Source organism: Myotis myotis, unplaced genomic scaffold (genome assembly GCF_014108235.1).
Source record: "Myotis myotis isolate mMyoMyo1 unplaced genomic scaffold, mMyoMyo1.p scaffold_m19_p_4, whole genome shotgun sequence".
Lineage (NCBI taxonomy): Eukaryota > Metazoa > Chordata > Mammalia > Chiroptera > Vespertilionidae > Myotis > Myotis myotis.
Window position 1 is genome coordinate 101,874,817 of NW_023416346.1, and position 26,120 is coordinate 101,900,936.

The following is a 26,120-nucleotide window of genomic DNA, read 5'->3' on the forward strand; positions in this document are numbered from 1 at the left end:
TGTTTTATTTGTAAAATACTCACATTATTTAGGCAAAGATAGTGAGTTACCGTTTTTATTTTTAAAGGGTCCTATTTTATCCCTGCTTAAACACCGCTATTTATTTCAAATGCTCATAGTACTAAAGCTAAATTTTCAGAATACAGTATAAGGCTCTGCAAACCCAAACTTTTACTCACATCTCATCACTTTTTTCCTCACCAGTCACTACTGAATTTCTCACTGTTCTCCCATTTTGTGCAGCTACAAGTTCAACGTGAGAGATTTAGGAGCTATTTTAGTATTCCCTTCATTTAGGTCCCTTGTCCACCTTTCCCTTCTATGCCTTTCTTCACTCTATCTTCAACCCATTGTCTACCGTTGCTGAATAGAAAAGGAAGGGAGGGAGGGAGGAATGAAAACCTCAAAACACACATCGGTTACTGGGGAGAGGCATACCTCGTCACTCTGGTCAGCCTAATTGGCCAAATCCTCCTCGAGGGTGGGGGCGATTTTTGTTTTTTTTTAAACGTAGTCCAACAGCTATTGGAGGCTCAGTGAGTAGCCAGCCATTCAGTCACCGATCCACAATCCCCCCACCCCCTTTACCCTTTTCATTCCCTTGGGAAACCTGGAAACCAGAAAATCTTCCCAAGGAAACTCCTCGGGGGCTCGCCCAGATCCAGGCTTGCGGACTCGGATTCGCCTGGCGCTGCAGCCCCCACAGCCGATTGGCGGGGTCTCTAAGCCCCAAACCCAGCGAGAGCTTCCCGGGCTCCCGCGCCTGCGCAGGCTCCCCCTCCGGCCCCTCGCCCTGCAGCAGCGGCAGCGTGACGTAATGCAACCTCAGCAGCCGGCAGCGATATAAAGGAGGACAAGGCCGCGCGCCTCCCAGACGCAGAGTAGCTTGTGATTGGCTCCGGCTGCAGAACCTCGGAAACCCGAATGTGAGGACCTTCCTGATCCACAGCTGCCGCCCCCCCCCCCCCCCCGTCCTTTCCCCCCAGAAATCCGGAGCGCGGTCAGAATTTTACTGGCGGCGGCGGCATCTGCAGGTAAGGAGACTCCTGAGGAGAAAATAGAGGGATTGGGGGCCCCTGCGCTCAGTGTCGCTCCTGTGAGGGGAGGAGAGCTTGCACGGCTTGTACTGTAGGGCGAAGGGAACAATGGAAGTGGCGTCTAGTCCCTAAATTGCCCTCCCCCTCGAGCGCCCAGCTCTTCTCCTCAGCCTTGGCGGTGGCTGGAGGAATTGAGGGAAGTGTCTCCTCCTCAGCGGACCTTTTCTTTCCGTAGGGCCAGAGCCCCTGGGGGCAAGAGCCCTCCTGAAAGCCGTGGGTGGTTTTGGGTGACGGGAAAATGGCGGAAAACAAAACGGTGAAGTGAAGAATGCGACGTCCCCCCGGCATTTTATCCTGCTACCTTCCCCCTTCCCCAAAATTCCTTTCACTCGCGCCCCCACCCACATCTCCCCCGCCCCCCGCCCGCCGCGAATGGTAACCTTGGAATTCGCGAGGGATGGCGGCGTTTGCAAGGAGGTGGGACCGAATCGGGCATTTTAGGGCTATAGGGAGCCGTCAGAGCCGGGAAGGGGGGGAGGGGGGTGTGCTGCAAGTGTAGCCTCTGCTAACACACCACCATTTTGGTTCTCAGCCTTCTCCCATGTAGTGGGGCCGAGGGAGCGGGAGGAGGGTGAGGGGGTGGGTTGCACGGCGTGGGGAGCGTAGCGGCGGTGGAGACCACTGCACCGACTGAAAGGAGGGTGGAGGGGAAAGGGTCTTCTGGTCTCTTCGTTCTCCGCCTTTCCGTGGCGAAGGTGCTCTGGTTCGGTTAAGGATCCAGCCCGATGGGTAATGTATGAGGGCACGTGTGTGCGTTCTGCTCGAAACGATTGAAACTTGGCATGGTCTCGGCAAAGGCAGACTTATGCGGGAAGACGATTGTGTCCAAAGCTGCAATACTGCTACTTGCCAGGGCTCCTTTGTCTCATATCGCTGCAAATACTACTTTCACATTCTCTTGTTTTGCCGTCTTAGGATTTCTCTCCCATGCCTTACCGAATTTACATCACGGAGAAGCTAGGTCCTGAATGAGCTATGTTTAGAGGAGATTGCTGAGAGTAACATTGGTGTGTGTATGTGATTTCTGCTCCCCCTACGTTGCTGGAAAGATGTTTACTTAAAGCGTACTTGGTGGTTACCTCCATTCAGTAAAGATGGGAGCGAGATAGATTCTTGGGAAGACTCAGAAGCCTAGGGATTTATTGGCTGTTCTCCTACCTTATTTATTATTGATCTTATTGAAACTTCCTACATGGGAATAAATGTGCTCAAATTTATTTGGTATTCATACAGCCTGGCACTTCCCATAATAGTTGCATTAGGTGTTCAGATTTTTACATTTCACTGAGCGCTAGTGCATCTTTTTCTCTATAGATCTGGCAAGGATAAAGCTTGCCCTTGGTTGGTTCTCTTTCGCTTTCCAAAATATGGAGTTGCTAGTGATTTTTAAAATGTGCTTTAGAGAAGATTTTGTTTTAATCAGGTGGTCGAATTCTAAGTGTAATAATGTTGCTTATATCATAGTGGATGGATAGTCGTTTCTGTTGGAATCCCTGTTTGCTTTTTATATTAATAGATGGTTGCTTTTTATATTAATAGATTTGAGCATATCAGCCCAAATTGAAAGTGTAAAGAAAAATTCTTAGTTGTGTAAGAGTTTTGGTTTAAAATGTTTTAAAATATCTAATTCTAAATGTATTTTTACAATAGGTAAAGGAAACTTTTTCCCCCAAAGAAAATAATATAGTTCAGAAGGAAAAAAAAAAAGAAATTGCTGCAGATTTTATTTTACAGTGTAAGAAAAATCTACAGTTTCTTCAAGACTCTATATTAAGGTGATTAACAAATTATAGTGTTCTGTCTTATTTAATAACTAAACAAAATTTAAGTGTTTAAAACATTTTAAAGACATTTATAATTGTTCTATTAGTAATAAATAAAACAACTGCTCTAATTAAAGTTGAAATAGTACAATGTTTTTAATTTTAAGAATAAGTCCTCATGGTATTTTAACTTACCTCTGAACACACAGTTTATTGTGATTGCTCTTGACTTCATTTTGAAGGCAGAAAACAATGTGGTATTTTTAAAAAGATAAAATACAGCCAAGAATTTCTAAAACTTTGTAATTTTGCTCACACATAACCAAATAATTTTATCTAAAATATTTGATATGTTGTAGGATTTTCATATACATGACTCAAATGTTGATAGAAGTTACTCTGTGAGACTATCCTACATCTATAGAACTTTAAGACAAGGAAAAAAATATTAGTGATCTCCTGTACTTAAGGATAAAGTTAGTTTACATGGCAGCTTTCTAAAATGTTTATTAATGATATAATCTCATCTTTTGTGCAGTATAGTACTATTTATTAAACACTCCTATCTAAAAAGGAGATAATTGTTACATAAAATTTACAGATTTTTTGGTATATTTACTTAGAATCTTAGGTTTGATGAGGAAATACACATAAGTAGTTATAAAAAATGTTGAGTGACAGCACGACTTTAGGTTTCATACATATCTAGTGATCTTAAATAAGTCATTTGAAATGAAATATATTGATCCCTTGCTTTCAAAATTAATATGAGGCTAAAATGACTTTAGTAATCATTAATGGAAAAAAAATCCAACAATTGCAAGTAAACTATATATTCTGTAAGAGACAATTTGCTAAAATGTTTGTATGTGATTGATCTTATCTTTACCATATTTAGGAAGCAGTCATGTTTCATGAGTCCTCAAAACTGTGAGACAAGAGAATGTAGTAGAGTGAGCTCAGAAGTCCTTACTGACCCAAAGAACTCCCGGGAAACTGGGATAGAACATTTTACATTATAAGTAAAACCCCTGGAGCCAGAGGTGAAACACGTTTATCTGCAGAGCTCCGCTGCAGGGCTGATCTGGGTCTGGAAGAAATGGATGAGAGCCACTGGATGAAATTCATTAATACTAGACACCTGAGTCCTCTAGTAATGTATAAATATCCCAACTATTGTCTGTTGTCATCCTGTTCTTTTTCTTCTGCTTTTATAACCTATATTTTAACTGGAACTTCCAACACTACAGTGTTGTTCTTTTGCTTGCTTCTTTCACTTCTCTATGGCTCACCACACTTACTGTGTCTCATTCTCCATTATCTTTGGTTTACTTCCACTTGGCCCTTCTATAATTTATGGTTGTCACATAAAGCATCTAATCAAGGTTTTTGTTTTGTTTTCTTTTGTAATGAAATATGCACACCTGGTTGAGAGACATGTTTTCAATTGCAATTTTTTTTTCTCAAAACAATTGACTGGCCTACATGCTTTTAAACTTAAAAACCATTTCTTTTACAGAGATTTGTGAATGAACTTTGCTAAGTATGGATTCAGGTGGAGGAGGCAGTCTTGGATTGTACACATCAGACTCTAGAATGGCCCATACCATGATTATGCAAGATTTTGGTAAAGCATTTTCTTTGTTGTACTTTTTCTTTCTTTTTTAAGAGTCAGAACAAACGAAATATCAAAACTGCATTGCAGAAGGGGAGAGTTACAATAAAATATTGTTCTCTTGCTAGGAAAACACATTTGTAAGACTTATTAAAGTATAGCTATATGTCTATTGTCTACTTAAAACCATTCTTAAAATTTTGTGGGAAAGTTGAGGTAAGGATACTTGGAACATAGTGGTAATATGCCATTGGAAATGTAAAACTCAATTTGCATAAATAACTATCAGTTCTTACATGTAGGAAATATTAAGTTAGATTTCTAAAATATATTTTAATTTGAATTGTTAATAAAGCTGGACAAGGAAATACTTCAGTCATTTTAAAGAAGTTGGATGCTTATAAAGTGATATAGGAAAATTGTGCACTAGGTGATCAATTGTATTCTGATACTGTTTTCTCAGAAAGTTGTTATTAATAGCATTACATTTTTTAAAATAAAATATTCTTTATTTTTGTGAACATTTTTCAGTAGTCTCTTAAGTGTAGTCATTTTGATGAAAATGTGAAGACTCCATTGAGAGTCCACAAAGAAACTGAATTTGGGTAAGGTCAATATGAATTATAGAAGATAAGGTATCTGAAGTATAAGAGTAGTAGAAGTTGAAGAAAAGATCACAGTGAGAGTATGAGTGTAAAAAAGACAAATGGTAAATTGGGATAAAAAGTAAACAAAACATGAGATATTATGGAATTGTCAAAGATGAAATTAGATAATATGGTTGAATTCTTTATTTTGTTCCATTGTAAAGCCAAGGCCCCCCCCCCAAAAAAAATGAATTCCAGTCTTGCCAGTCCTATTAACTATCTGTGTAAACTTGGGCAAATTACTTAATTCACTTGTATGAAGGGGTTGGACAAGATAACATTTAAGGTATTCTCCAATTCTTTGATTCCTTGATATTTCTGCCTGATGACTAAAGGTACAGTGTGTAGTTCAAGAACAAATGTGTTGGAGATCAAGATGACTGTGTAGTTAATTGATGAAATAGAAAGAAATCATGGATTTATCCTAAGAGTCAGAATGAATTGTGTTGATTATGAACAACTTAGAAGTGATTTGGGGTGAAAAAAGTATAGGAATACATTTTAGAGGTAGGGCAAAGGGCTGAAGAGTAAGATTTCACAAATAATTTTGTGAATTCTTTGCTAGAGATAGTTTTTAAAATACTGGAACGTGAACTTCAATATGTTAAATACGTTTTGGTTGAAATGCCAACTTTAATTTGTTACCTTTTAATAATAGGTATTTTTAAAATGGGAAGAAATACAGCATTTTCTCTATTTAATACAAAATGTTACCTGCAATGTAGCATTTCCCTTCCAAGATTGAAAAAAATATCTGATCAGTGCTGATAAATATTTGGTGTTCCTCTTAACTTCCTTTTCATTGTTCCTCCTCAATGTTATTTTTTGATGGTAAATTAATCCTTTATTACATCTAATACTTTATTTCCTTTTAATTGCTAGGGAAGTAGAATATGTGTATTGACATATTTTTATGTACATTTTTTTCTTATTTATTTTTATTGAGATATAATTAATATACTATACAATTCACCCATGTTAAAGAATACAATTCAGTAGTTTTTAGTATAGTTACAAAGTGCAGCTGTCACCATTACCTAATTTCAGAACATTTTGTCATGGTAAAAATAAACCTCATACCTATTAGCAGTTACTTCCTACCCCACCTCCCATCTTCCTGCCTATGGATTTACCTGTTCTGGACATTTTATATAAGTAGAATCATACCATATGTGACCTTTTGTGCCTGGCTTCTTTTCACCTAGCATAATGTTTTCAAGTTTTATCCATATTGTAACATAGATTAATACTTCATTTCTTTTTACTGCTAAATGATACACTACTACATGGGTAAGCTAAATTTGCTTATCCATTCATCAGTTGGCAGACATTTGTCTTGTTAAATATTTTTAATGCATTAGAATGCTTTTGTATTTAACCTAAAGCTTTGCATCTCAGACTAGAGTATGAGTGCCCTTGAGGAATGTGCCAGTGTGTACATGAAACCACAGGATAAACAGCTCATCAAACAGTACCTTTATTTGAATTGGGGAGAAGACACATAGACACAGTTATACTCATGTAAACATGTTATGGGATAGAAAGCAAAATTTTATTCATTATACCCTTACTTTTTATGAGTAATAAAATGGGCAAGTATGAGAACTACTTCCAGATCTTTAATTTAAAGTCCTTTCTAAAATTAATTTAATAGAGTAAATCAACTTACTTATACCATAAAAAAATTAAAGCCACAGTTTTTTGTTATACAGTTGTTCATGATTCAGTTTCCTAGTAGAATTTTGTGATTATTGGTTTTGAAATGATGCATTCTTTTAAAATTCCTTTTTAATTTAATTTTATGCTCTTTTAAATCTAGACAAAAATTGATGGCAACTAAATTGCTTTTACTTTTTTTGTTAAATTATTTTGTTGACTATCTAGTTAGATCAGAAATGGGTAATATGGGTAATGTTCACTCATTTGTGTTTAGCAATGATGTTAACCTAATGTATAAGTTAGGTTTCCATTTGTCCTTAGTAAATTCTGAAATCTTAGAAGATAGAAAGGAAATATATATATATATATAATTTTATTGTCTAAAGTTTTACATATGTCTCCTTTTCCCCCAATTGAACCCCCCCCCCAGCCATTCCTACCTCCGGGCAAGTCCCCACTGCCCCAGTGTCTGTGTCCATTGGTTATGCTAATATGCGGGCATACAAGTCCTTTGGTTGCTCTCTAACCCTCCCTCCCCTACCATTTGTCTCTAGATTGAGTTATTCTTGTTCATCAAATTATGTTGATCATTATGCTAAGTGAAATAAGCCAGTCAGAGAAAGATAAATATCACGTGATCTCATTCATATGTGGGATATAATGATCAACATATTTATATATTTTTTGATCTGCAGTTCTGAGCTCAATTTCATATATGGGTCTTTTCATTTCTTATGTTATTTTAAGAAATGCAAACTGTTCTAAACCTAAAGGGACCTTTATTGGTAGGATTTTTGACAATGGAAATTTTAGCTCTGTTAATTTAGGTTTCTTTCTGAAAACAGCCTCCCCCTCCCTGTGTTTAGTCTTCCCTCCATCCATTAAACTTTCCTAATTCTAAAATTTAATTAAAAATTAGATAAATTCTCTTTAAATTTCTGCAAACATAAAAACTTAGATATTTGCAATCACATAAATTAATGATATTAGTGAAACAGTTTAGCATACACAAATAGAGCTAGCCAAGTAAATACACTATGTGGAACAAAATCTCTAAATTCCATAAGATTCTTGGTTGGAATGGAATGGCTACTATAAATACATAAGTGCTTTTTAATCATATAAGATCAATATTGTTTTATGCTGCAAATCCTATATAATAAAACCCTAATATGCAAATCAACTGGAGCACCGCTCAGCCAGAAGCCAGGCTCATGGCTGGCGAGCACAGTGGCGGTGGCAGGAACCTCTCCCGCCTCCCAGACAGTGCTAAGGAATAGCTAGCCAAGCCGTAAGGAGCAGCAAGCAGGCGGGTGGTAAGGAGTGAGGGGTCCCCGACTGCAAGAGAGATCCTGGACTGCAAAAGGGATGTCCAACTGCCAAATATCCCCCAAGGGGTCCCGAACTGCGAGAGAGCACAGGCTGGGCTGAGAGGACCCCCCCGCCTCCCCAGTGCATGAATTCTTGCACTGAGCCTCTAGTTTTAAATAAGTTTCCCAGTTTGTAGTAGTTGTTTTTTTTTTTATTTTATTTTTATATAAAAGAGTTTAACATTTTTTATTTGGGGAAAAAATAATCTGAAACATGAATGTAATTCAGAAATTAAATTAGTTTTTTAATTACACTAGTTTTTTAAGGATATTTGATATTTACATATTTACAATAAATTATGTAATAACCTTGTCATGTTTCAGTAGAATGGTTGCCCTTGGAATCTGTGCCACTGAATGTAATAGTTTTTTAAGATTTTATTGCTGCAGAAAGTCTATGTTGCTTTGGGACTTAAATAGAAAAACAACCTTAGACAATGGCCCAAGATAGACCTAACAAATACCAAATTTTATGCTACCCCATAGTGAAATTCCAAGTATTCACATTTAAATGAAATAACTTTGGTAAATTGGAAATGCTTAAAGTGATTACTTGTTTCTTACTGTTACCTGGTTATCTAATTTATGTCATACTTTTTAAATGATTTTTTCTTACTGTATATAATTTTGTTACCTAGTGAGATAAATTATTAATGCCCTTTAATGCTGCTTGCTACATGCCTTGAAATGTAAATGATCAATATTTTTACTCTTTCTCAAACTATTCCTTTAGTAATTATTCACTTGGTTAATCCTATAAAATCTTTTAAAAAGTTCTAGGGTAAATAAATTTTCTTCTCTTCTAAAGAGTATAAAAATAAAGTCTAGCCCTCTGGTGTAGCTAAGTGGTTGAGTGTCAACCTATGAATCAGGAGGTCAAGGTTTGATTGCTAGTCAGGGTACATGCCCAGGTTGTGGGCTCAATCCCTGGTAGGGGGAATTCAGGAGGCAACTGATCAGTGTTTCTCATCATTGATGTTTCTGTTTCCTTCTCTCCCTTCCTCTCTGAAATCAATAAAAATATATTTAAAAAAATAAAGTTGAGTCTGGAGTCAAAGAGTTTAATTCCCAGCTTGAGCCTAGGGCAAGCTCATTTAACCACTCCTAACCATAGTTCTTATTTAAAATGGGGATAATAACAACTCACCTTATTATACAGTTGTTCTGAGGCTTAAGTGAGATATAATATATGTAAAAGCATTAGCAAGTTGCTTGGTGCATAGTCAGTGCTCAATAAATATAGCTATTGTATAGGTAAATGTGTGACTGTTTAAAAATTCAAAGGAATCTAACAGATGAGTTGAAGAGGAAAGAGCAAAATTTAATAGAAGTCTTGGATCTTGGTCTGAGTAATCTACCAGTACCCTGTGGAAAACTCATTGATTCTTAGATCTTTGAGATTATCTAGTTCAGGGTAAGAAAGGATATTTGGATACCTTTTGGTTTAGATAGGATTTATTTTGACCTGTTAGTTCCTACTAGAGTAGAGGCTAAGTGAACAGAAAAACACTTACTCCATCTGTTTTAGAATCTTCCCAACCAGGTTAATCTGAACTCAGGCCAGCACTAGCATTATACCATCCTTTCCTAATGTCTATTCTCAAGAACCAAACTAACCTCCAGCAGTGTTCTAAAATAAATGGATTTTCCTATAATTTAAGTTTGAATTGTGAAGAAGTTTTATAAAATAGTAATGTATTGTTTATATACATAGAATTTTCATACTGTTCATTTTGTAGACTTAACATTTACATTTTCCTTGCAAAAAATGATATTGACAGTCTGGTTGAATGCTAAATTTGAAACCTGCCTTCCCTGTCTTCAAAATGGCCACTGGAGTAACAAGTAAAGAGAAAGAACTACTTGTATACACACTCCTTTTGTCTACTAGATTTCAAGATTGAGGCCCTGTTCTTTTAGGGTAATGTGGTGATTTAGGTGACAGTTTGAGAATAGTGAGATGGATACAGAAGAGTTGAAAGGCAGCTTTCCCTTCTCACTTTTATTTATTTTATTTTATTTTTTTATGGGTTAGGGTATTAACAATGTCCATTGGTCTCCTACCAAACTTGTTAACTAACTGCTATAATGAATTGGTTTATAATAGTGAATATAGCAAATAGCACTCTTTCAGGTATCATCATATATAATAAAGAGGTAATATGCAAATTAACCCTCACACCCTTACAAGATGGCTGCCTACGACCAGGCCGGCAGGGGGGTTAGCGAGGGACGACCAAACGACTGAACAAGGAGGCTGCATGGGGCAACCGGGCCTGCAGGGGGGTTAGTGAGGGACAACCAAACGACTGAACAAGCAGGCTGCATGGGGTGACCAGGCCGGCAGGGGGGTTAGTGAGGAACGACAAACGACTGAAGAGCAGGCTGCGTGGGGCGACCAGGCTAGCAGGGGGGGCAGTTGGGGAAGAGCTGGCTGGCAGCGGGGGGCAGTTAGGGGTGACCAGGCTGGCGGGAGGGCAGTTAGGGGCAATCAGGCCAGCACGCAGAGGCAGTGAGGGGCAATCAGGCCAGCGGGTAGGGGAGCAGTTAGGGGCGACCAGGCAGGTGAGCGATTAGGAGCCAGTGGTCCAGGATTGTGAGAACAGTCGGACATCCCCCAAGGGGTCCCGGATTGGAAAAGCCGCAGGCTGGGCTGAGGGGACCCCCCCCCCCCCCGCTTGAATTTTGTTCACTGGGCCTCTAGTCTCTCTCTCTCTCTCTCTCTGTGTGTGTGTGTGTGTGTGTGTGTGTGTGTGTGTATGTATGTATATATATATATATATATATATATATATATATATATATATGCCTAAGCCACTGAACGACCGGTCGCTATGAAGCGCATTGACCACCAGGGGGCAGGCGCTCAGCGCAGAAGCTCCCCCTTGGTGGTCAGTGTGCTCCCACAGTCAGCCTCACGGCTGGCAAGCACACCCAGGATGAGCGGGAGCAGCGCCCGGCCTGGGCTTGGGCTCCTCCCTGGCCATCTGCTGCTTCGCGCACTACTACATCCCCCAGGGGTCCCAGATTGTGACAGGGCACAGGCCAGGCTGAGGGACCCCACCGGTGCACAGATTCGTGCACTGGGGCTCTAGTTACTTTATAGAAAGTGATCATTATATGGAAAAAGGTTTGTACTGGATTCTTACAGATAATTTGTTATAATCTGGTCCACAAACTTTATTAAATTGTTTACTGAGGGAGGCATAATTTAACAGAAATCATGAAGGAAAGTTTCACACTTTCACAAGGGAAGTAGGAGCTGATGGGTGGGTACCATGGTGCCCAAGTTATTTAAACCTTTTTTCCCTACAGATTAATTTAGAATATAATACATTTTGGAGTTCATATGTATAATTTTTGTGTGTGTTAATCCTCACCTGAGGATGTTTTTTCCATTGATTTTTAGACAGAGTGGTAAGGAGAGGGAGAGACAGAGAGAGAAACATTGATGTGAGAGAGGCATATCAATTGGTTGCCTCCCGCACACGCCCTGATGGGCTGGAGATCAAGCCTGTAACTGAGGTACATGCCCTTGACCAGAATCAATCCCAGGACCCTTCAGTCTGCAGGCCGACACTCTCCACTGAGCCAAACCAGTTAGGGCAGGGGTGGGCAAACTTTTTGACTCGAGGGCCACAATGGGTTCTTAAACTGTACCGGAGGGCCGGAACAAAAGCATGGATGGAGTGTTTGTGTGAACTAATATAAATTCAAAGTAAACATCATTACATAAAAGGGTACGGTCTTTTTTTTTTTTTTTGAGTTTTATTCATTTCAAACAGGCCGGATCTGGCCCGCAGGCCGTAGTTTGCCCACGGCTGAGCTAGGGCCATATGTATAATATTTTATCAAAAGAAATCTTTGTGTGAAAATAGTTTGTTGTATCCCCCACAATCAGGTGTCAAAGGAGGCTTCATTTCTTACTAGAGGGCCGGTGAACGAGATTTGTGCACTGGGGAGGGGGCGTCCCTCAGCCCAGTGTGCGCCCTTTCGCAGTCTGGGACCCCTCGCTCCTTACTGCCCACATGCAGCGGAGGCAGGAGAGGCTTCCGCCACCACCGCTGCACTCACCAGCTGTGAGCCTGGTTTCTGGCTGAGCAGTGCTTCCCCTGTGGAAGTGCACTGACCACCAGGGGGCAGCTCCTGTGTTGAGCATCTGCCCCCTGGTGGTTAGTGTGCATGATAGTGACCAGTCATTCTGCAGTTTGGTTGATTTGCATATTACGCTTTTATTATTTAGGATAAGATGAGGAAGTTTAGGAACTTTTATGCTTGTAATACGTACTTTATAATACATTAAGCTTGTCATTTTAAACTCACCTAATTTAACATATGAGCTAGCACTTTTTATGTTTGTTTCCTTTTTACTTTAATTTTAATTTTTAAAAATACTGGTCTCACCAGTAGAAAAATAATACATAGGTTCCCATTTACCCTTTACTCATCTTCCAATGGTGATGCCTTTATAACTAAGTTACCATGAGCTGTTGTCCTATATAATCAAAGGGTAATATGCAAATTGACCAAACAGCAGAATGACCGGTTGCTATGGCGTGCACTGACCACCAGAGGGCAGACGCTCAATGCAGGAGTTGCCCCCTAGTAATCAGTGCACCACTCAGTCACAACCGGGGCTGATGGCTAGCAAGCGCAGCAGCAGTGGCAGGAGCCTCTCCCACCTCCGCAGCAGCACCTTATAAGGATGTCCGACTGCGGCTTTGGCCTGCTCCCCATGGGGCCTAAGACATCAGTCAGACATCCCCCAAGAACTCCCGGACTGCTAAAGGGTGCAGGATGGGCTGAGGGACACCCCCTTCACCAGTGCACGAATGTCATGCACCGGGCCTCTAATAATATCGTAACCAGGAAATTAACACATTGTATGTGGGAAACGTGTTTACACGTTTTACGTATTTATACGTTCTACCAGTGTAGTAGAGCGCAGGACTCGTATTAATTCGTTTTTTATAGACTAGCGGTAGAATGCGGGTAACGTATAAATACGTAAACTAAAGTTATCGTAATTTTACTGAACGTTGCCATTTGCGCAAAAAATTAGCAAAAATGGCCCGCGCCACCTGTTAGCGCGCGATAAAAACTACCTGCAAACAATGTGTTAATATTGGTGCATTGCTGTTAAGTAGAGTACAGACTTAATTCAGTTGTTACCATTTTTTCTATGTACATTTGTGTGTGCGTGTGTATAATTCTATGTAGTTTTAACCCACATATAGATTTGTGTAAACACCACCCCAATGAAGATACAAACTGTTCCATTACCATATATATGCTATGCCAATACATTCACACACACATGCCCACACTTGGCAGCTGCTAATCTATTCTCCAGCTGTGTAGTTTTTTTATTTTGTGAATGCTATAGAAGTTATTCCATTTATACATTATACAGTATTGTAAATTTTGGTAATTTACTCAGCATAATTTTTTGGATATTCATTCAGGTTGTTGAATGTAGCAGTGGTTTGTCCCTTTTTTATTGCTGAGTAGTATTCCATAGTAAGGATGTGCCAGAATTGGTTTAGCAAACCATTCATTGCTGAAGGACATTTGGATTATTTTCAATATTTTGCTACTATGAGTAATAGTTACTATGAGCTGTTATTAATATTTATGTGTAGTTTTTGTATAAACATATGTTTTAATAATTTTGTGGAAAATTCCCTAGAGCCAAGTGTTGGGTTGTATGGTAAGTACATGTTTAGTTTTATAAGAAACCGCCAAACTATTTTCCAGAGTGTCTGCTACATTTTACATTCCCACCAGCAAAATATGAGATATCAACTTTCTCCACATCCTCACTAACCTGTGCTGTTATTTGTTTTTTATTTCAATTGTTCTAATTGGTGTGTAGTGATATATCACTGTGACTATGTTTTACTTGAAAATAAAATACATCATTTTTAAGGTTCTAATTTAGATTTGGCGAACATTGTTTTCACCCCCTTCCTGATTGGTGATGGTTTTTATTACACTCCAATTATCAGTGATTTTTTTTTAATGATAGTTTGGCCAGGACTATTTCTTACTTGAAATATTTTATGTCATCTAACATATTAAGTACAGTTCTTTTAACTAATAATATAACTACTTTTTGAATAATTGTTTATATTATAGTGGCTGGAATGGCTGGTACTGCGCATATCGATGGAGACCATATTGTTGTTTCAGTTCCTGAGGCTGTATTAGTTTCTGATGTTGTCACAGATGATGGGATAACTCTTGATCATGGCCTTGCAGCTGAAGTTGTTCATGGGCCTGATATCATCACTGAGACTGATGTAGTAACAGAAGGTGTAATTGTTCCTGAAGCTGTACTTGAAGCTGATGTCGCTATTGAAGAGGATATAGAGGAAGATGATGGTGATCACATCTTGACTTCTGAGCTAATTACAGAAGCCGTTAGAGTACCTGAGCAGGTTTTTGTGGCTGACATTGTTACTGGTCCTGATGGACACTTAGAACATGTGGTCCAAGATTGTGTTTCAGGAGTTGACTCTCCCACAATGGTATCGGAGGAGGTTCTTGTAACTAATTCAGATTCAGAAACTGTGATTCAAACAGCTGGTGGTGTTCCTGGATCTACAGTTACTATTAAAACTGAAGATGATGATGATGAGGAGGAGGAGGATGTCAAGAGCACTTCTGAAGACTACTTAATGATATCATGTAAGTGGAACATAAAGTTCATAAGTACTTGAGAGATTGATTTAGAACCCGGAAAGTTTTTGTGGGATGAGGGATTTACTCAATAAAAATCATGGGAGTAATTTTTTAAAAAGAAAATTTTCAAAACTATTGTTGACATGCTTTTTTGAATTTGCTCATATTTTTAATTTACTGAATGAATATTCATATCCAAAATAAAATAACATAATTTAGTAATATCTTCGAACAGAAATATAGATTTGGAAAGTACAGCAAGAACATTAACTGATACAGAATTTTAATGGTAAATATATATATTTTAAAATGGGAAATTTATTTTAGGTAGCCATTGCTTTACTTTTAATATGGCAGGTATTGGAGTTGTTCAGTTTTGCTTAGGAATTTAAGCATAATATGTTCAAAAACGTATAATTAGTTTTTATGCAACACTTGAAAAGTAAATTATAAACTCAGATTGTGTTCTACAATTTTCCCTGTGTGTTTTTTCCTGTTTGTGTAAATATGTGTGTTTATTTCAGACTGCTTTACGATGTCCTTAAGACACTCTATCTGGAGGAGGAAGATAGAAATATCTTGTTCTCATTCTAAGGGGTGCGTTTGCCTGAATAGCAACAATAATAAAAATCTAATAAGTTATAGATGGAGCTAGAGATAGAAGTGGGTCTATACATTATAAATTTGAAGGGATCATGCTGGAAGTAGTAAAGCTTAGGTAAAGACTTCACTTTTCCATAGAGGATTTTTGTTCTTTTCTTTATAAAATTACAAAATGGTTGATTGGGAGCTAGAGTATATGTGTGTATGTAAGTATGCATACAGTGATTATTATATGTGTGTATCAGTGAATTTAAAATGAAAAAAATTAGATTACTTTAATTTTAAATATGATTATGAAGTCTAGTGTGTTAACTTTTTTCTCTATATGCAATTTTGAATATTTACATTGTTTTTAAGGGAATGATTCAAGCTACTAAAAGACTGTGTAAATGTTACTATCTCTTTTTAAACTAATGTGGATTACTAAAGCAACTCCGTATTTACATTTAACCTTACATAAAAAAACAACCTACAGTTATGTTTGTATATAATGGTATGGCAAAGTCAGTAGTCTTTCTGTACCAACACAAATTCATTATGCCTTTAAAATGGGTACTTGTCAAATTAAACTCTTTAGTGTTAACATGGTCTAAAATTTAAACATCATATGTAATGTAAATAGTCATCCCTTAACATATCATCTATAATTTGATTCTATAAAAGGGTTTTTTTAAGTTTCTAGAATATTTTAGTTTCTATTATTTATATTATTACTATATTGACAAATGCAGAGAATTTCTGTCCTACTCTAAGTAGGCTGAAAATTATTTTTTTAAAAAAGTATATTGCTTGAATAATATTGGAACTGCAGCAGGGTCATTCTAAGAGGAATTTAAACTAGGGATTAATGAATTCCTTATTCATTAGTAGAGAAACAGCAACATTTAAAAAAATCCCTTTAAAACTTAAGAATTTTTAATTTTGGAAAGCAGGATATACAAATATACAAAATGAAGTTTTTTATATCACCCATTTTCCCACGACCCAGGTCCTAGACTATATTTTATAAAGGTTAAAATATTCAAATAAGACTAGGTACTCTTTCTTTCCATTTTCATATGTTTTATTTTATTATTATTTTTATATAGCTTTTCTTTTTATCCATCTCTTAATATTTACTTCATTTTGTTTACCTCTTGGTTTCTGTTGGCCATTGAATCTTTTAGGAATTCGAGAATAAATTGCCTTGAAAGGATTCGGTGTTAAATTAACATTAAAGTCCTATTCTTTGTTTATTTTTCCAAGATAGAGATTTTCAAAATATCTAAGAGATAAAGTTGAGAACTTAAAACATACCTTTGTCTTATTTCTGAATCCCTGAATAATCCTATAAGGAAATCTTGTCAGTAACTGAGTTTTAGAGGTAGAGTTTGTCTTCTCTGAATATCTGAGGTGCATCTGAATTTTTTCTACTTTCAGGCCACACTTCACAAATTCTTTATCTTAGATGGTTAGGTTCTTCCACTTGTGCTAAGTAACTTGGATATCATCATCATCATCATAGTTATTATTATTATTTTATGATGGCGAAGATATGAAGGAAAAGGAACCCTAGTACACTGCTGGTGGAAGGCAGACAGGTACAGCTACTATGGAAAACAGTGTGGACTTTACTCAAAAAATTAAAAATGGAACTGCCCTTTGATCCAGTGATCCCACTGCTAGGAATATAGTCTAAGAAGCCTGAAACACCAATCAGAAAGAATATATGTACTCCTGTGTTTATAGCAGTGTTATTTACGATAGCTAAGATCTGGAAACAGCCCAAGTGCCCAACAGTAGATGAATTAATTTAAGAACTATGGTATATTTATGCAATGGTATACTATGCAGCTATAAAAAGGAAGGATCTCTTACCATTTGAGACAGCATAGAGGGACCTGGAGTGTATTATGCTAAGTGACATAAGCCAGTCAGAGAAAGACGAGTATCACATAATGTCATTTATATGTGGACTATAATGAACAAAATAAACTGATGAGCAAAATAGAGCCAGAGACACTGAAGTGCTGGGGTCCAGCCCCAGCAGGCCCAGGGGTCCCCAAAGGTGTGGACGGAGTCGGCGTTCAGTTGATCAGCAGCCTAGCCAGGATCTCTAGCCAAGTTCTGGTCAGGATCTCCAGCGAAGTTCTGGTTAGGATCTCCAGTCAGGTTCTGTGTCCATGTTCTCTTGCTAGGTTCTCCAGCCAGATTCTCCAGGTTCTCCAGCCAGGTTCTGTAGCCATGTTCCCTTGCTAGGTTCTCCAGCCAGGTTCTGTCCAGGTTCTCCAGCCAAGTTCTGTCTCTGGGTTCTAGTCAGGTTCTCTTGCCATGTTCTATCCAGGTTCTGTAGCCAGGTTCTGTCTCTAGGTTCTTCAGCCAGGTTCTGTCTCTAGGTTCTTCAGCCAGGTTCTGTCTCTAGGTTCTGTCTCTAGGGTCTGTGGCCAGTTTCTGTCCAGGATCTTTTGCCATGTTCTCTCCAGCGAAGTTCTTCTGTCTCTAGGTTCTGTGTCTAGGTTCTGTGTCCTATTGTCTTGTTACATCTGTATTTATACCAGTTGATTCCAATCCTATCAATCTCTATTCCAAAGGTTAGGGTGTTTATCTACATTCCAGGGAGTAAAGATTATGTAGCTTAAGCATGATTGTTCGTAGTTAAAGTGATTAATTACCTGCCTGGCACTTAGTTAAGGGGTTTTATTCCCTCCCTAACTTCAGGGGAAAATCCCTACCTGGGGAAACAACCTTTCTCAGAGAGGTGACCTTGGTTAAAACACATAGTGCCAAGAAGGTGAGCAAACATATTAAGAACAGTATGCCATATATGCCAGGTCCCTTGAAACAGCAAAGATGGACCGGCTCCCGGCACTGAAGCATGCAACAGACTGATGTATACCAGACTGAAGGGAGGGGGTAGGAAGAGAATAACCAAAGAACTTATATGCATATATGCATAACCCATGGACATAGACAATAGTGTGGTGAAAGCCTGGGGAGGGGGTGGGAGTAGGCTGGAGGGGGTCAATTAGGATAAAAGGGGACCATCCTATATAATAAAAGCCTAATATGCTAAGTGCCCGACCATTAGTTCGACCAGTCACTATGATACGCACTGACCACCAGGGGGCAGACCCTCCGACGGGTAGGTTAGCTTGCTGCTGGGGTCTGGGTGAGATGGACTGGAGACACCCTGGAGCCTTTCCGTGGTCCCTCTTTGGCCCCGATCGTGCACTGGTGGAGTCCCTCGGCCTGGCCTTATCTCCAGTGATGGCGAACCTATGTCACCTCACAATCTGGGACCCCTCGGGGGATGTTGGAAAGCCAGTTTCTGCCTGATCCCCACAGGCCAGGCCGAGGGGCCCCCCTGGTGTACTAATCCATGCACCGGGCCAGTTTCGGCCCAATCTCTGCAGGCCACCCAAGGGACCCCACCAGTGCACAAATCCATACACCAGGCTTCTAGTCTATAATACTTTCAACAATAAAGATAAAAGTAACTTGGATATTAATAGCATAACTTTATCTAAGACAGAGTTACCCTAGGTTTGTTTTTCTTTAAAATACCAAACTCCCATTAAGACATAGGTGCTGATTTCCTTTATAAAAAGCATCACTGAAGGAGGGAAGTTCCTTTAAATGATGAACTAATATGCTGCATTTAAATTACTTTTGACCTATAAAATCAGTTTATATTTCTTTCAGGAGCATATTTTTATACAAAGCACAATATCTTGATAGGGCCTTTAGGGGAGATAACATCAACCTCATCAGCTTTATGGGTAAAAGAGAAAAGTAAATACCTATTATAACCTTTTTAATATAATAGTTTTGTTGAGATATAATTCATATGCTATACAATTTACCTTTTAAGATGTGCAGTTCAGTGGTTTTTAGTATATTCAAGGAATTGCACAACCATTACTGTAATCAATTGTAGAATATTTCTTCACCGCACAAGGAAACCCCATACCTTTTATCAGTCACCTCCCCCACTTCAACACCCCCTAGGTAACCACTGCTTCAATTTCTGTCACTATAGGTTTGCCTATTCCAAAATTTTCATAGAAATGGAAGTGTATACTATGTGGCCTCTTGTGTCTGGCTTCCTTCACTTAGCATAATGCTTTCAAGGATTATCTATGTAGCATGTCAGTACTTCAGTTTTATTACCAAGTAATATTCATTATATGGATATACATTTTATTTATCCATTTGATAAATCATAGTCTTTTGGGTTGTTTCTACTTTTTGGCTATAATGAATAATGCCAACATGAATAATCATGTACATCTTTTTGTGCAACTATATGTTTTCAGATCTCTTCGGTATATACCTAGGTATAGAATACCTTTGTAATAAAATGTTACTAATTTTTTTTTCAGCATTGTGAAATACAAATGTTTTACACATATCCTGACCCCATCCCTGTGGTACATCAAACACTGTATACTGATAATATTATATCCACCATATAATTTTGGAATGTAATATAAAAGGGGTACAGTAGAAAGCCTACTTAGCTTTAAAAAGGAATGTTATATATTTTGCTAAAATGAAATTCTGATCATATTGTGTCAATGGTTTATAAAAAAAAATTGAACGTTAACACTTTACAGTGTTGGCTAACAGTGCACCTTACTCATTTAGGTTATATTTAGTGCTAACAGAATTCTGTCGTGTATGTAATGTCACCTGCTTACTGCTGAGTGGAATGCTATATGAGTTGAGAAACAGCACTGTGAGACTTGAATATTGTAAAACTTATAACAAGCAAAAAGGTTAAGTTTGAATTTGGGGTATTTTGAATATTAAATGCATTAAGAAGAGTCTTTGAGGATCTATTTATAAAGTCATTGATTGCCAAGAACAGTGGCCCTATGTGCATTGGGTAATAGAGCAGGAAGCGGTGCCTTAGCTGTTGCCACCACCACCTCAACCGCACCCTTTCCCCCAACTGCTAGCAGCACCCCTCTCCACCACACTGCTTCCATCAGGCTGCCATTCTCATTCTCTCTCTCTCTCTCTCTCTCTCTCTCTCTCTCTCTCTCACTCACACACACACACACATGCACACACAGACACACACACTACCACACACAAAAGAGTTGCTGCACCTATCTTATTCCCCTTTCCTCAAACATTGAGCCCCTTCCCCCAACCCCCTCCACCATCTCCCCATACATACACTGAGTTGCTATCCCCTCACCTCCTTTGCCAGAGCAGAGGAACCCCTCCCCCAACCCTTGCCACCCACAACCTCCCTTCTCTTGCACCCCTCCCAGAGCAACAGAGCAGCCCGTGGCATGCAAGGGTAGCTGTGACTCCCACCTCAAGGGAGGTCCACTAGCTCAACAATAGGAGAACCACTATTTCTACCCTCCCAACTCCTGATGATCCTGCAGTATTGTCAGTGAACTTGGCCAGCCTGGTCCCTAGGTGCAGAACATATTCCAGGAAGTCCGGGCATACTCTGAGAAAAAATGAATTGTCTGGCTCTTGGGTGGGGTCCATTTTTCCCTCTCACTTCCAACTGGTGCCACGGTTCCTATTCAGAGCCCTCCCTACTCATGGACAAATCTTGATCTCTTTGGGCTTGATGATCTCTGCTGGCCTTACCCTAAAGACTCCTTGAGACGCTACTCTACCACAAAAGTCCCAGAGCATCCAGTGGGTGGCAGTTGACCTTGAATGTACCTCACAAAGCAAAAAAAATCTCAAACTAACTTTACACTTAAAGGAACTAGAAAAAGAACAACAAAGGCAAAGTTAGTAGCAGGACAGAGATAAAGATCAGAGTGGAAATAAATGAAAGGGAGTCTAAAAAACAATACAAAAGATCAATGAAACCAAGAACTGATTCTTGACAAGATAAACAAGATTGATAAACCTTTAATCAGAATCATTAAGAAAAAAAGAGGACCCTCATAAATAAAATCAGAAATGAAAGAGGGGAAGTAACATCTAACATCACAGAAATACAAAGGATTATAAGAAAATAACAACTATATGCCAAGAAGTTGGATAATCTGGAAGGAATGGATAAATTCCTAGAAACATACTATCCTCCAAAAATGATTCAAGAAGAAACAGCTCTAGCCAGTTTGCCTCAGTGGATAGAGCTTCGACCTGCAGTCTGAAGGGTCCTGGATTCGATTCTTGTCAAGGGCATGTACCTAGGTTGCAGGCTTGATCCCTGCCCCTGATCGGAGCATGTGCAAGAGGCAACAAATCGATGTGTGTCTCTCATATCAAAGTTTCTCTTTCTCTGTCTCACCACCTCCTTGCCACTCTGTTTAAAAACCAATGGAAAAATATCCTCTGGTGAGAATTAACAAAAAAGAATAATAAGGAACAGATTATCTCACTAATGTGGAATGATGAACAAAATGGAACCAGAAGCATGAATATGTGGAACATGCTGGCCGGTGCCCAAGGGGTGCAGGGTGGGTGATGACTGGATAAAAAAAAGGTGAAGGAAATAGCTAAAGAACATATGTGCATACCCCATGGACATGGACAATAATTTAGTAAAGGCCAAGGAAGGGAGTTGCCAGAGAGGGTGGAGATGGGCAAAGATGGGTTTGAAGGGGAACACCTGCAATAATGTCAACATTAAAAAAAATTAAATAAAAAGAAAAGTTGAGTCACAGCATAAAATTATCAGTTTTTTAAAACAAAAGAAATAGAAAAATCTGAACAGACTGATTAAAACTAATGAAATCAAAGCAGTAATAAAAACTCCCAGCAAACAAAAGTCCTGGACTAGGTGGCTTCACAGGTGAATAGTACCAAACATTCAAAGAATTAACACCTATTCTCAAAGTATTCCAAAAAATTCAAGAGGAGGGAAGACTTCCAAGTTTATTTTATATAGCCAAGCATATAAAATAAGCTTTATCTAATTCCAAAACTAGATAAAGGCACTAAAAATAAATAAAATTATAGGCCAGTATCCCTGATGAACATAGATGCAAAAACCCTCAACAAAGTATTAAATCATATCTGGTAAGACATTAAAAAACTCATACACCATGATCAAATGGGATTTATTCCTGGGATGCAAGGTTCGTACAATATCTGCAAATCAATAAACATGATACATCACGTAAACAAGATGAAGGATAAAAATCATATCAATAGATGTAGAAAAATTATTTGGTAAAATCTAGCACCCATTTATGATAAAAAATTTTCAGCAAAGTGGGAATACAGTGAACATACCTCAACATAATGAAGGATGTTTATGACAAACCCACAGCCAAGATCACAGTGATGAAAAACTTAACATGTTTTCCTTAAGATCAGGAACAAGCCAGGGATATCTGCTTTCACCACTTATTCAACACTAGAGGCCTGATGCATGAAATTTGTGCAAGAGTAGGCCTTCCTTCCCCCAGCTGCTGGCACTGGCGTCCTTCTGGCACCCGGGACCCGGGCTTCCCTCGCTCGCAACCCTGGCTCTCTGGAAGGAAGGTAGTCCAAAAGGATGTCCAGTCTAATTAGCATATTATGCTTTTATTATTATAGATAAGTGATGGTGAACCTATGACACGCGTGTCAGAGGTGACACACGAACTCATTTTTTGGTTGATTTTTCTTTCTTAAATGGCATTCAAATATATAAAATAAATATCAAAAATATAAATCTTTATTTTACTATGGTTGCAAATACCAAAAAATTTCTATATGTGACACGGCACCAGAGTTAAATTAGGGTTTTTCAAAATGCGGACACGCCGAGCTCAAAAGGTTCGCCATCACTGTTATAGATAGTACTGGAAGTCCTAGTCACAAGCAGTCAGACAAGAAGAAGAAATATAAGGCATCTGAATTGGAAAGGAAGAAATAATAATGCCATCATTTGCAGATGACATGATGCTGTATATAGAAAACCCTAAAGATTCCACCAAAAACTACTAGAACTGATACATGAATTCATTAAACTATCAGAGTACAAAGTTAATATTCAGAAATTGGTTCCATTTTTATACAACAATAATGAATTATGAAAAAGTGAAGGTAATGTTATCCCATTCACAACTGCATCAAAAAGAAAAATAATGTAGGAATAGATTTAGCCAAGGAGGTAAAAGACCTGTACTGGGAAAATTGTAAGATACTGAAGAAAGAAATAGAAGAAAATACAAATAAATGGAAGCATAAACTGCCATCATAGATAGGAAGAATTAACATCATTAAAATATCAATGCTAATCAAATCAACCTATAGACTCAGTACCATTCCTATCACATACCATCAGTGTATTTCACAGAACTAGAAGAAATAATCAAAAAAATTTACACGTATCCATAAGAGAACCCGAATAGTCTCAGCAATCTTGAGACAGAGGAACAAAGTTGGAGTTATCAAAATACCTGATATCAAGCTATACTACAAGGACAAAACAACTTGGTTCTGGCATAAAAACATAAAGATCAATGGAACAGAATAGAGTGCCCGGAAATAAACTGGCACCATAAATAGTTATTGCAATATTATTGACTATATTCTCTATGCTGTACTTTGCATCTCCTATGACTTTTGTAACTATAAGTTTGTACTTCTTAATTCCTTCACTTCTTCCAGTTTCCCATGCCCCACCCCCTCTGGGAAAGCCCAGTCCATTCTCTGTCTATGATTCTATTTCAATTTTATTTATTTGTTTATTCTGTTATTTAATTCCAAATATAAGTGAAATCCTATGGTATTTCTCTCTGACAGACTTATTTCACTGAGCATAATGCACTATTTTAAAAAGAGAAGCTATTAAACCAATAATATATACTTCATCATCTTTTTTTAAAATTGATTTCAGAGATGAAGGGAGAGGGGGAGAGAGTTGGAAACATTAATGATGAGAATCATTGATCGGCTGCCTCCTGCACGCCTCATACTGGGGATCGAACCCGCAATCTGTGCATGTACCTTGACCAGGAGTTGAACCATGACCTCCTGGTTCATAGTTCAACGCTCAACCACTGAGCCATGTGAGCCGGGCTTCATCTTTCTTTTTTTTATTTGAATCTGTTTCATTGCTTCCCAAAAATATTTGCCAGAAATGAAGGAACAGAATTAGAAGCTATGAAGGAATGAAAATATTTAACTTGTTTATATTGATCATTTTGGTGCTTTCTGTCATAGACAAATAGTTTGAACACTTAAATAGTATTAAGTTTATATTTAATCACAAAGTTCAACTTTGCATTGTAAAAGAATTTCTGGAATTTATTGTTTTCCACCATTTTGAAAGGCAAAAGGACTATTTTTGAAAATGTATGTATAAAATTTCAAAGTGAGGTAGGGAAAATCTAGACTTTGACCCATTTAGATTTTTAAATTAAATTTATTAAGGTGACATTAGTCAACATGAACATATAGTTTTCAGGTGTAGGTTTCTATGTTACAAAATCTGTATATTGTATGTACCGTGTGCCTACCACACAGAGTCAAATCTTCTCCAGTCAACATATATTAGGACCCCTCCTCACCCTACCCCATTCCCTCTGGCAACCACCACACTGCTGTTTGTGTTCACGAATTTCAGTTTTATATTCCACATATGAGTAAAATCATATGGTTCTTAGATTTTTCTGACTGACTTATTTCACTTAACATAATATTCTCAAGATCCATCTATCCATGTTGTTGTAAATGGTGCTATTTCATTCTTTCTTATGGATGAGTAGTATTCCATTGTGTATATGTACCACGTCTTTATCTAGTCCTCTATTGTAGGACACTGGTTGTTTCCATGTCTGGGCCACAGTGAATAATGCTGCAATGAACATTGGGTGCATATGTTTTTGTGAATACATGCTTTCAAGTTTTTCAGGTATATACTCAAGAGAGGAATTGCTAAGTTGTATGGTGGCTCTATTGTTGAATTTTTGAGGATTCACCAGACTCCATAGTGGTTGTATCAGTCTACAAATGATGAAAGAGTGTTCCCTTTTTTCCATAATTTCTCCAACACGTTATTGCTTGTCTTGTTGATAATGACCACTCTTAACAGGTGTGAGGTGGTATCTCACTGCAGTTTTGATTTGCACTTCCCTAAATTTCTTGCCCTTAGTCTGCCTCCACCAGAGGCATAAAATGTTCTCTTTCACCGAGGTCCATAAATTTGGTACCCATATATTCTTCTATGTAACTTATTGTTTCTGGTCTTATATTTAGGTCTTTGACCCATTTTGAATTAATTTTTTGCACATGGGGACAAAATGTAATCCAGTTTCATTCATTTTCATGTGGCTTTCCAGTTTTCCCAGCATCTTTTATTGAAGAGACTATCTTTACTCCATTATGTGTTTCTGGCTCCTTTGTTGAAAATTACCTGTCCATATACATGTGTTTTTATAGCTAGGCTCTCTATTCTGTTCCATTGATCAGTGTGTTTGTTTCTCTGCCAATACCATACTGTTTTGATTATCTTAGCTCTGTAGTATAATTTGATGTCAGTTAGCATGATACCTCCAGCTTCATTCTTTTTCCTCAGGATTGCTTTGGTTATTTGGAGTCTTTTGTGGTTCCATAAAAATCTGATGAGTTCTCATTCTATTTCTTAAAAAATGATATGGGATTTTAATGGAGATTGCATTAAATCTGTATATTGCTTTTGGTAATATGAACATATTTTAACTATGTTGATTCTTCAAACCATGAACACATGATATTTTTTTTTTTATTTTTAGTGTCTTTTTCAA

General features: G+C 38.1%; 1 protein-coding gene across 9 annotated transcripts in view; it reads left to right on the top strand.

Annotated features, from left to right (window-relative positions):
• Positions 1-879: 879 nt before the first annotated feature.
• Positions 880-26,120, top strand: part of ZNF711 (zinc finger protein 711) — a 42,176-nt gene continuing 16,935 nt past the window's right edge. The window contains exons 1-5 of one of the 9 annotated variants that reach the window (XM_036304108.1): positions 880-1,034; positions 2,013-2,104; positions 2,748-2,872; positions 3,759-4,487; positions 14,290-14,841. In XM_036304108.1, the coding sequence (XP_036160001.1) occupies positions 4,406-4,487; positions 14,290-14,841 (634 nt within the window). In that variant the 5' untranslated portion in view covers positions 880-1,034; positions 2,013-2,104; positions 2,748-2,872; positions 3,759-4,405. Of the gene's footprint in view, positions 1,035-1,694; positions 2,873-3,758; positions 4,488-14,289; positions 14,842-26,120 lie in introns of those variants that run through there. The other 8 variants (XM_036304107.1, XM_036304109.1, XM_036304110.1 and 5 more) reach the window with 8 other exon arrangements.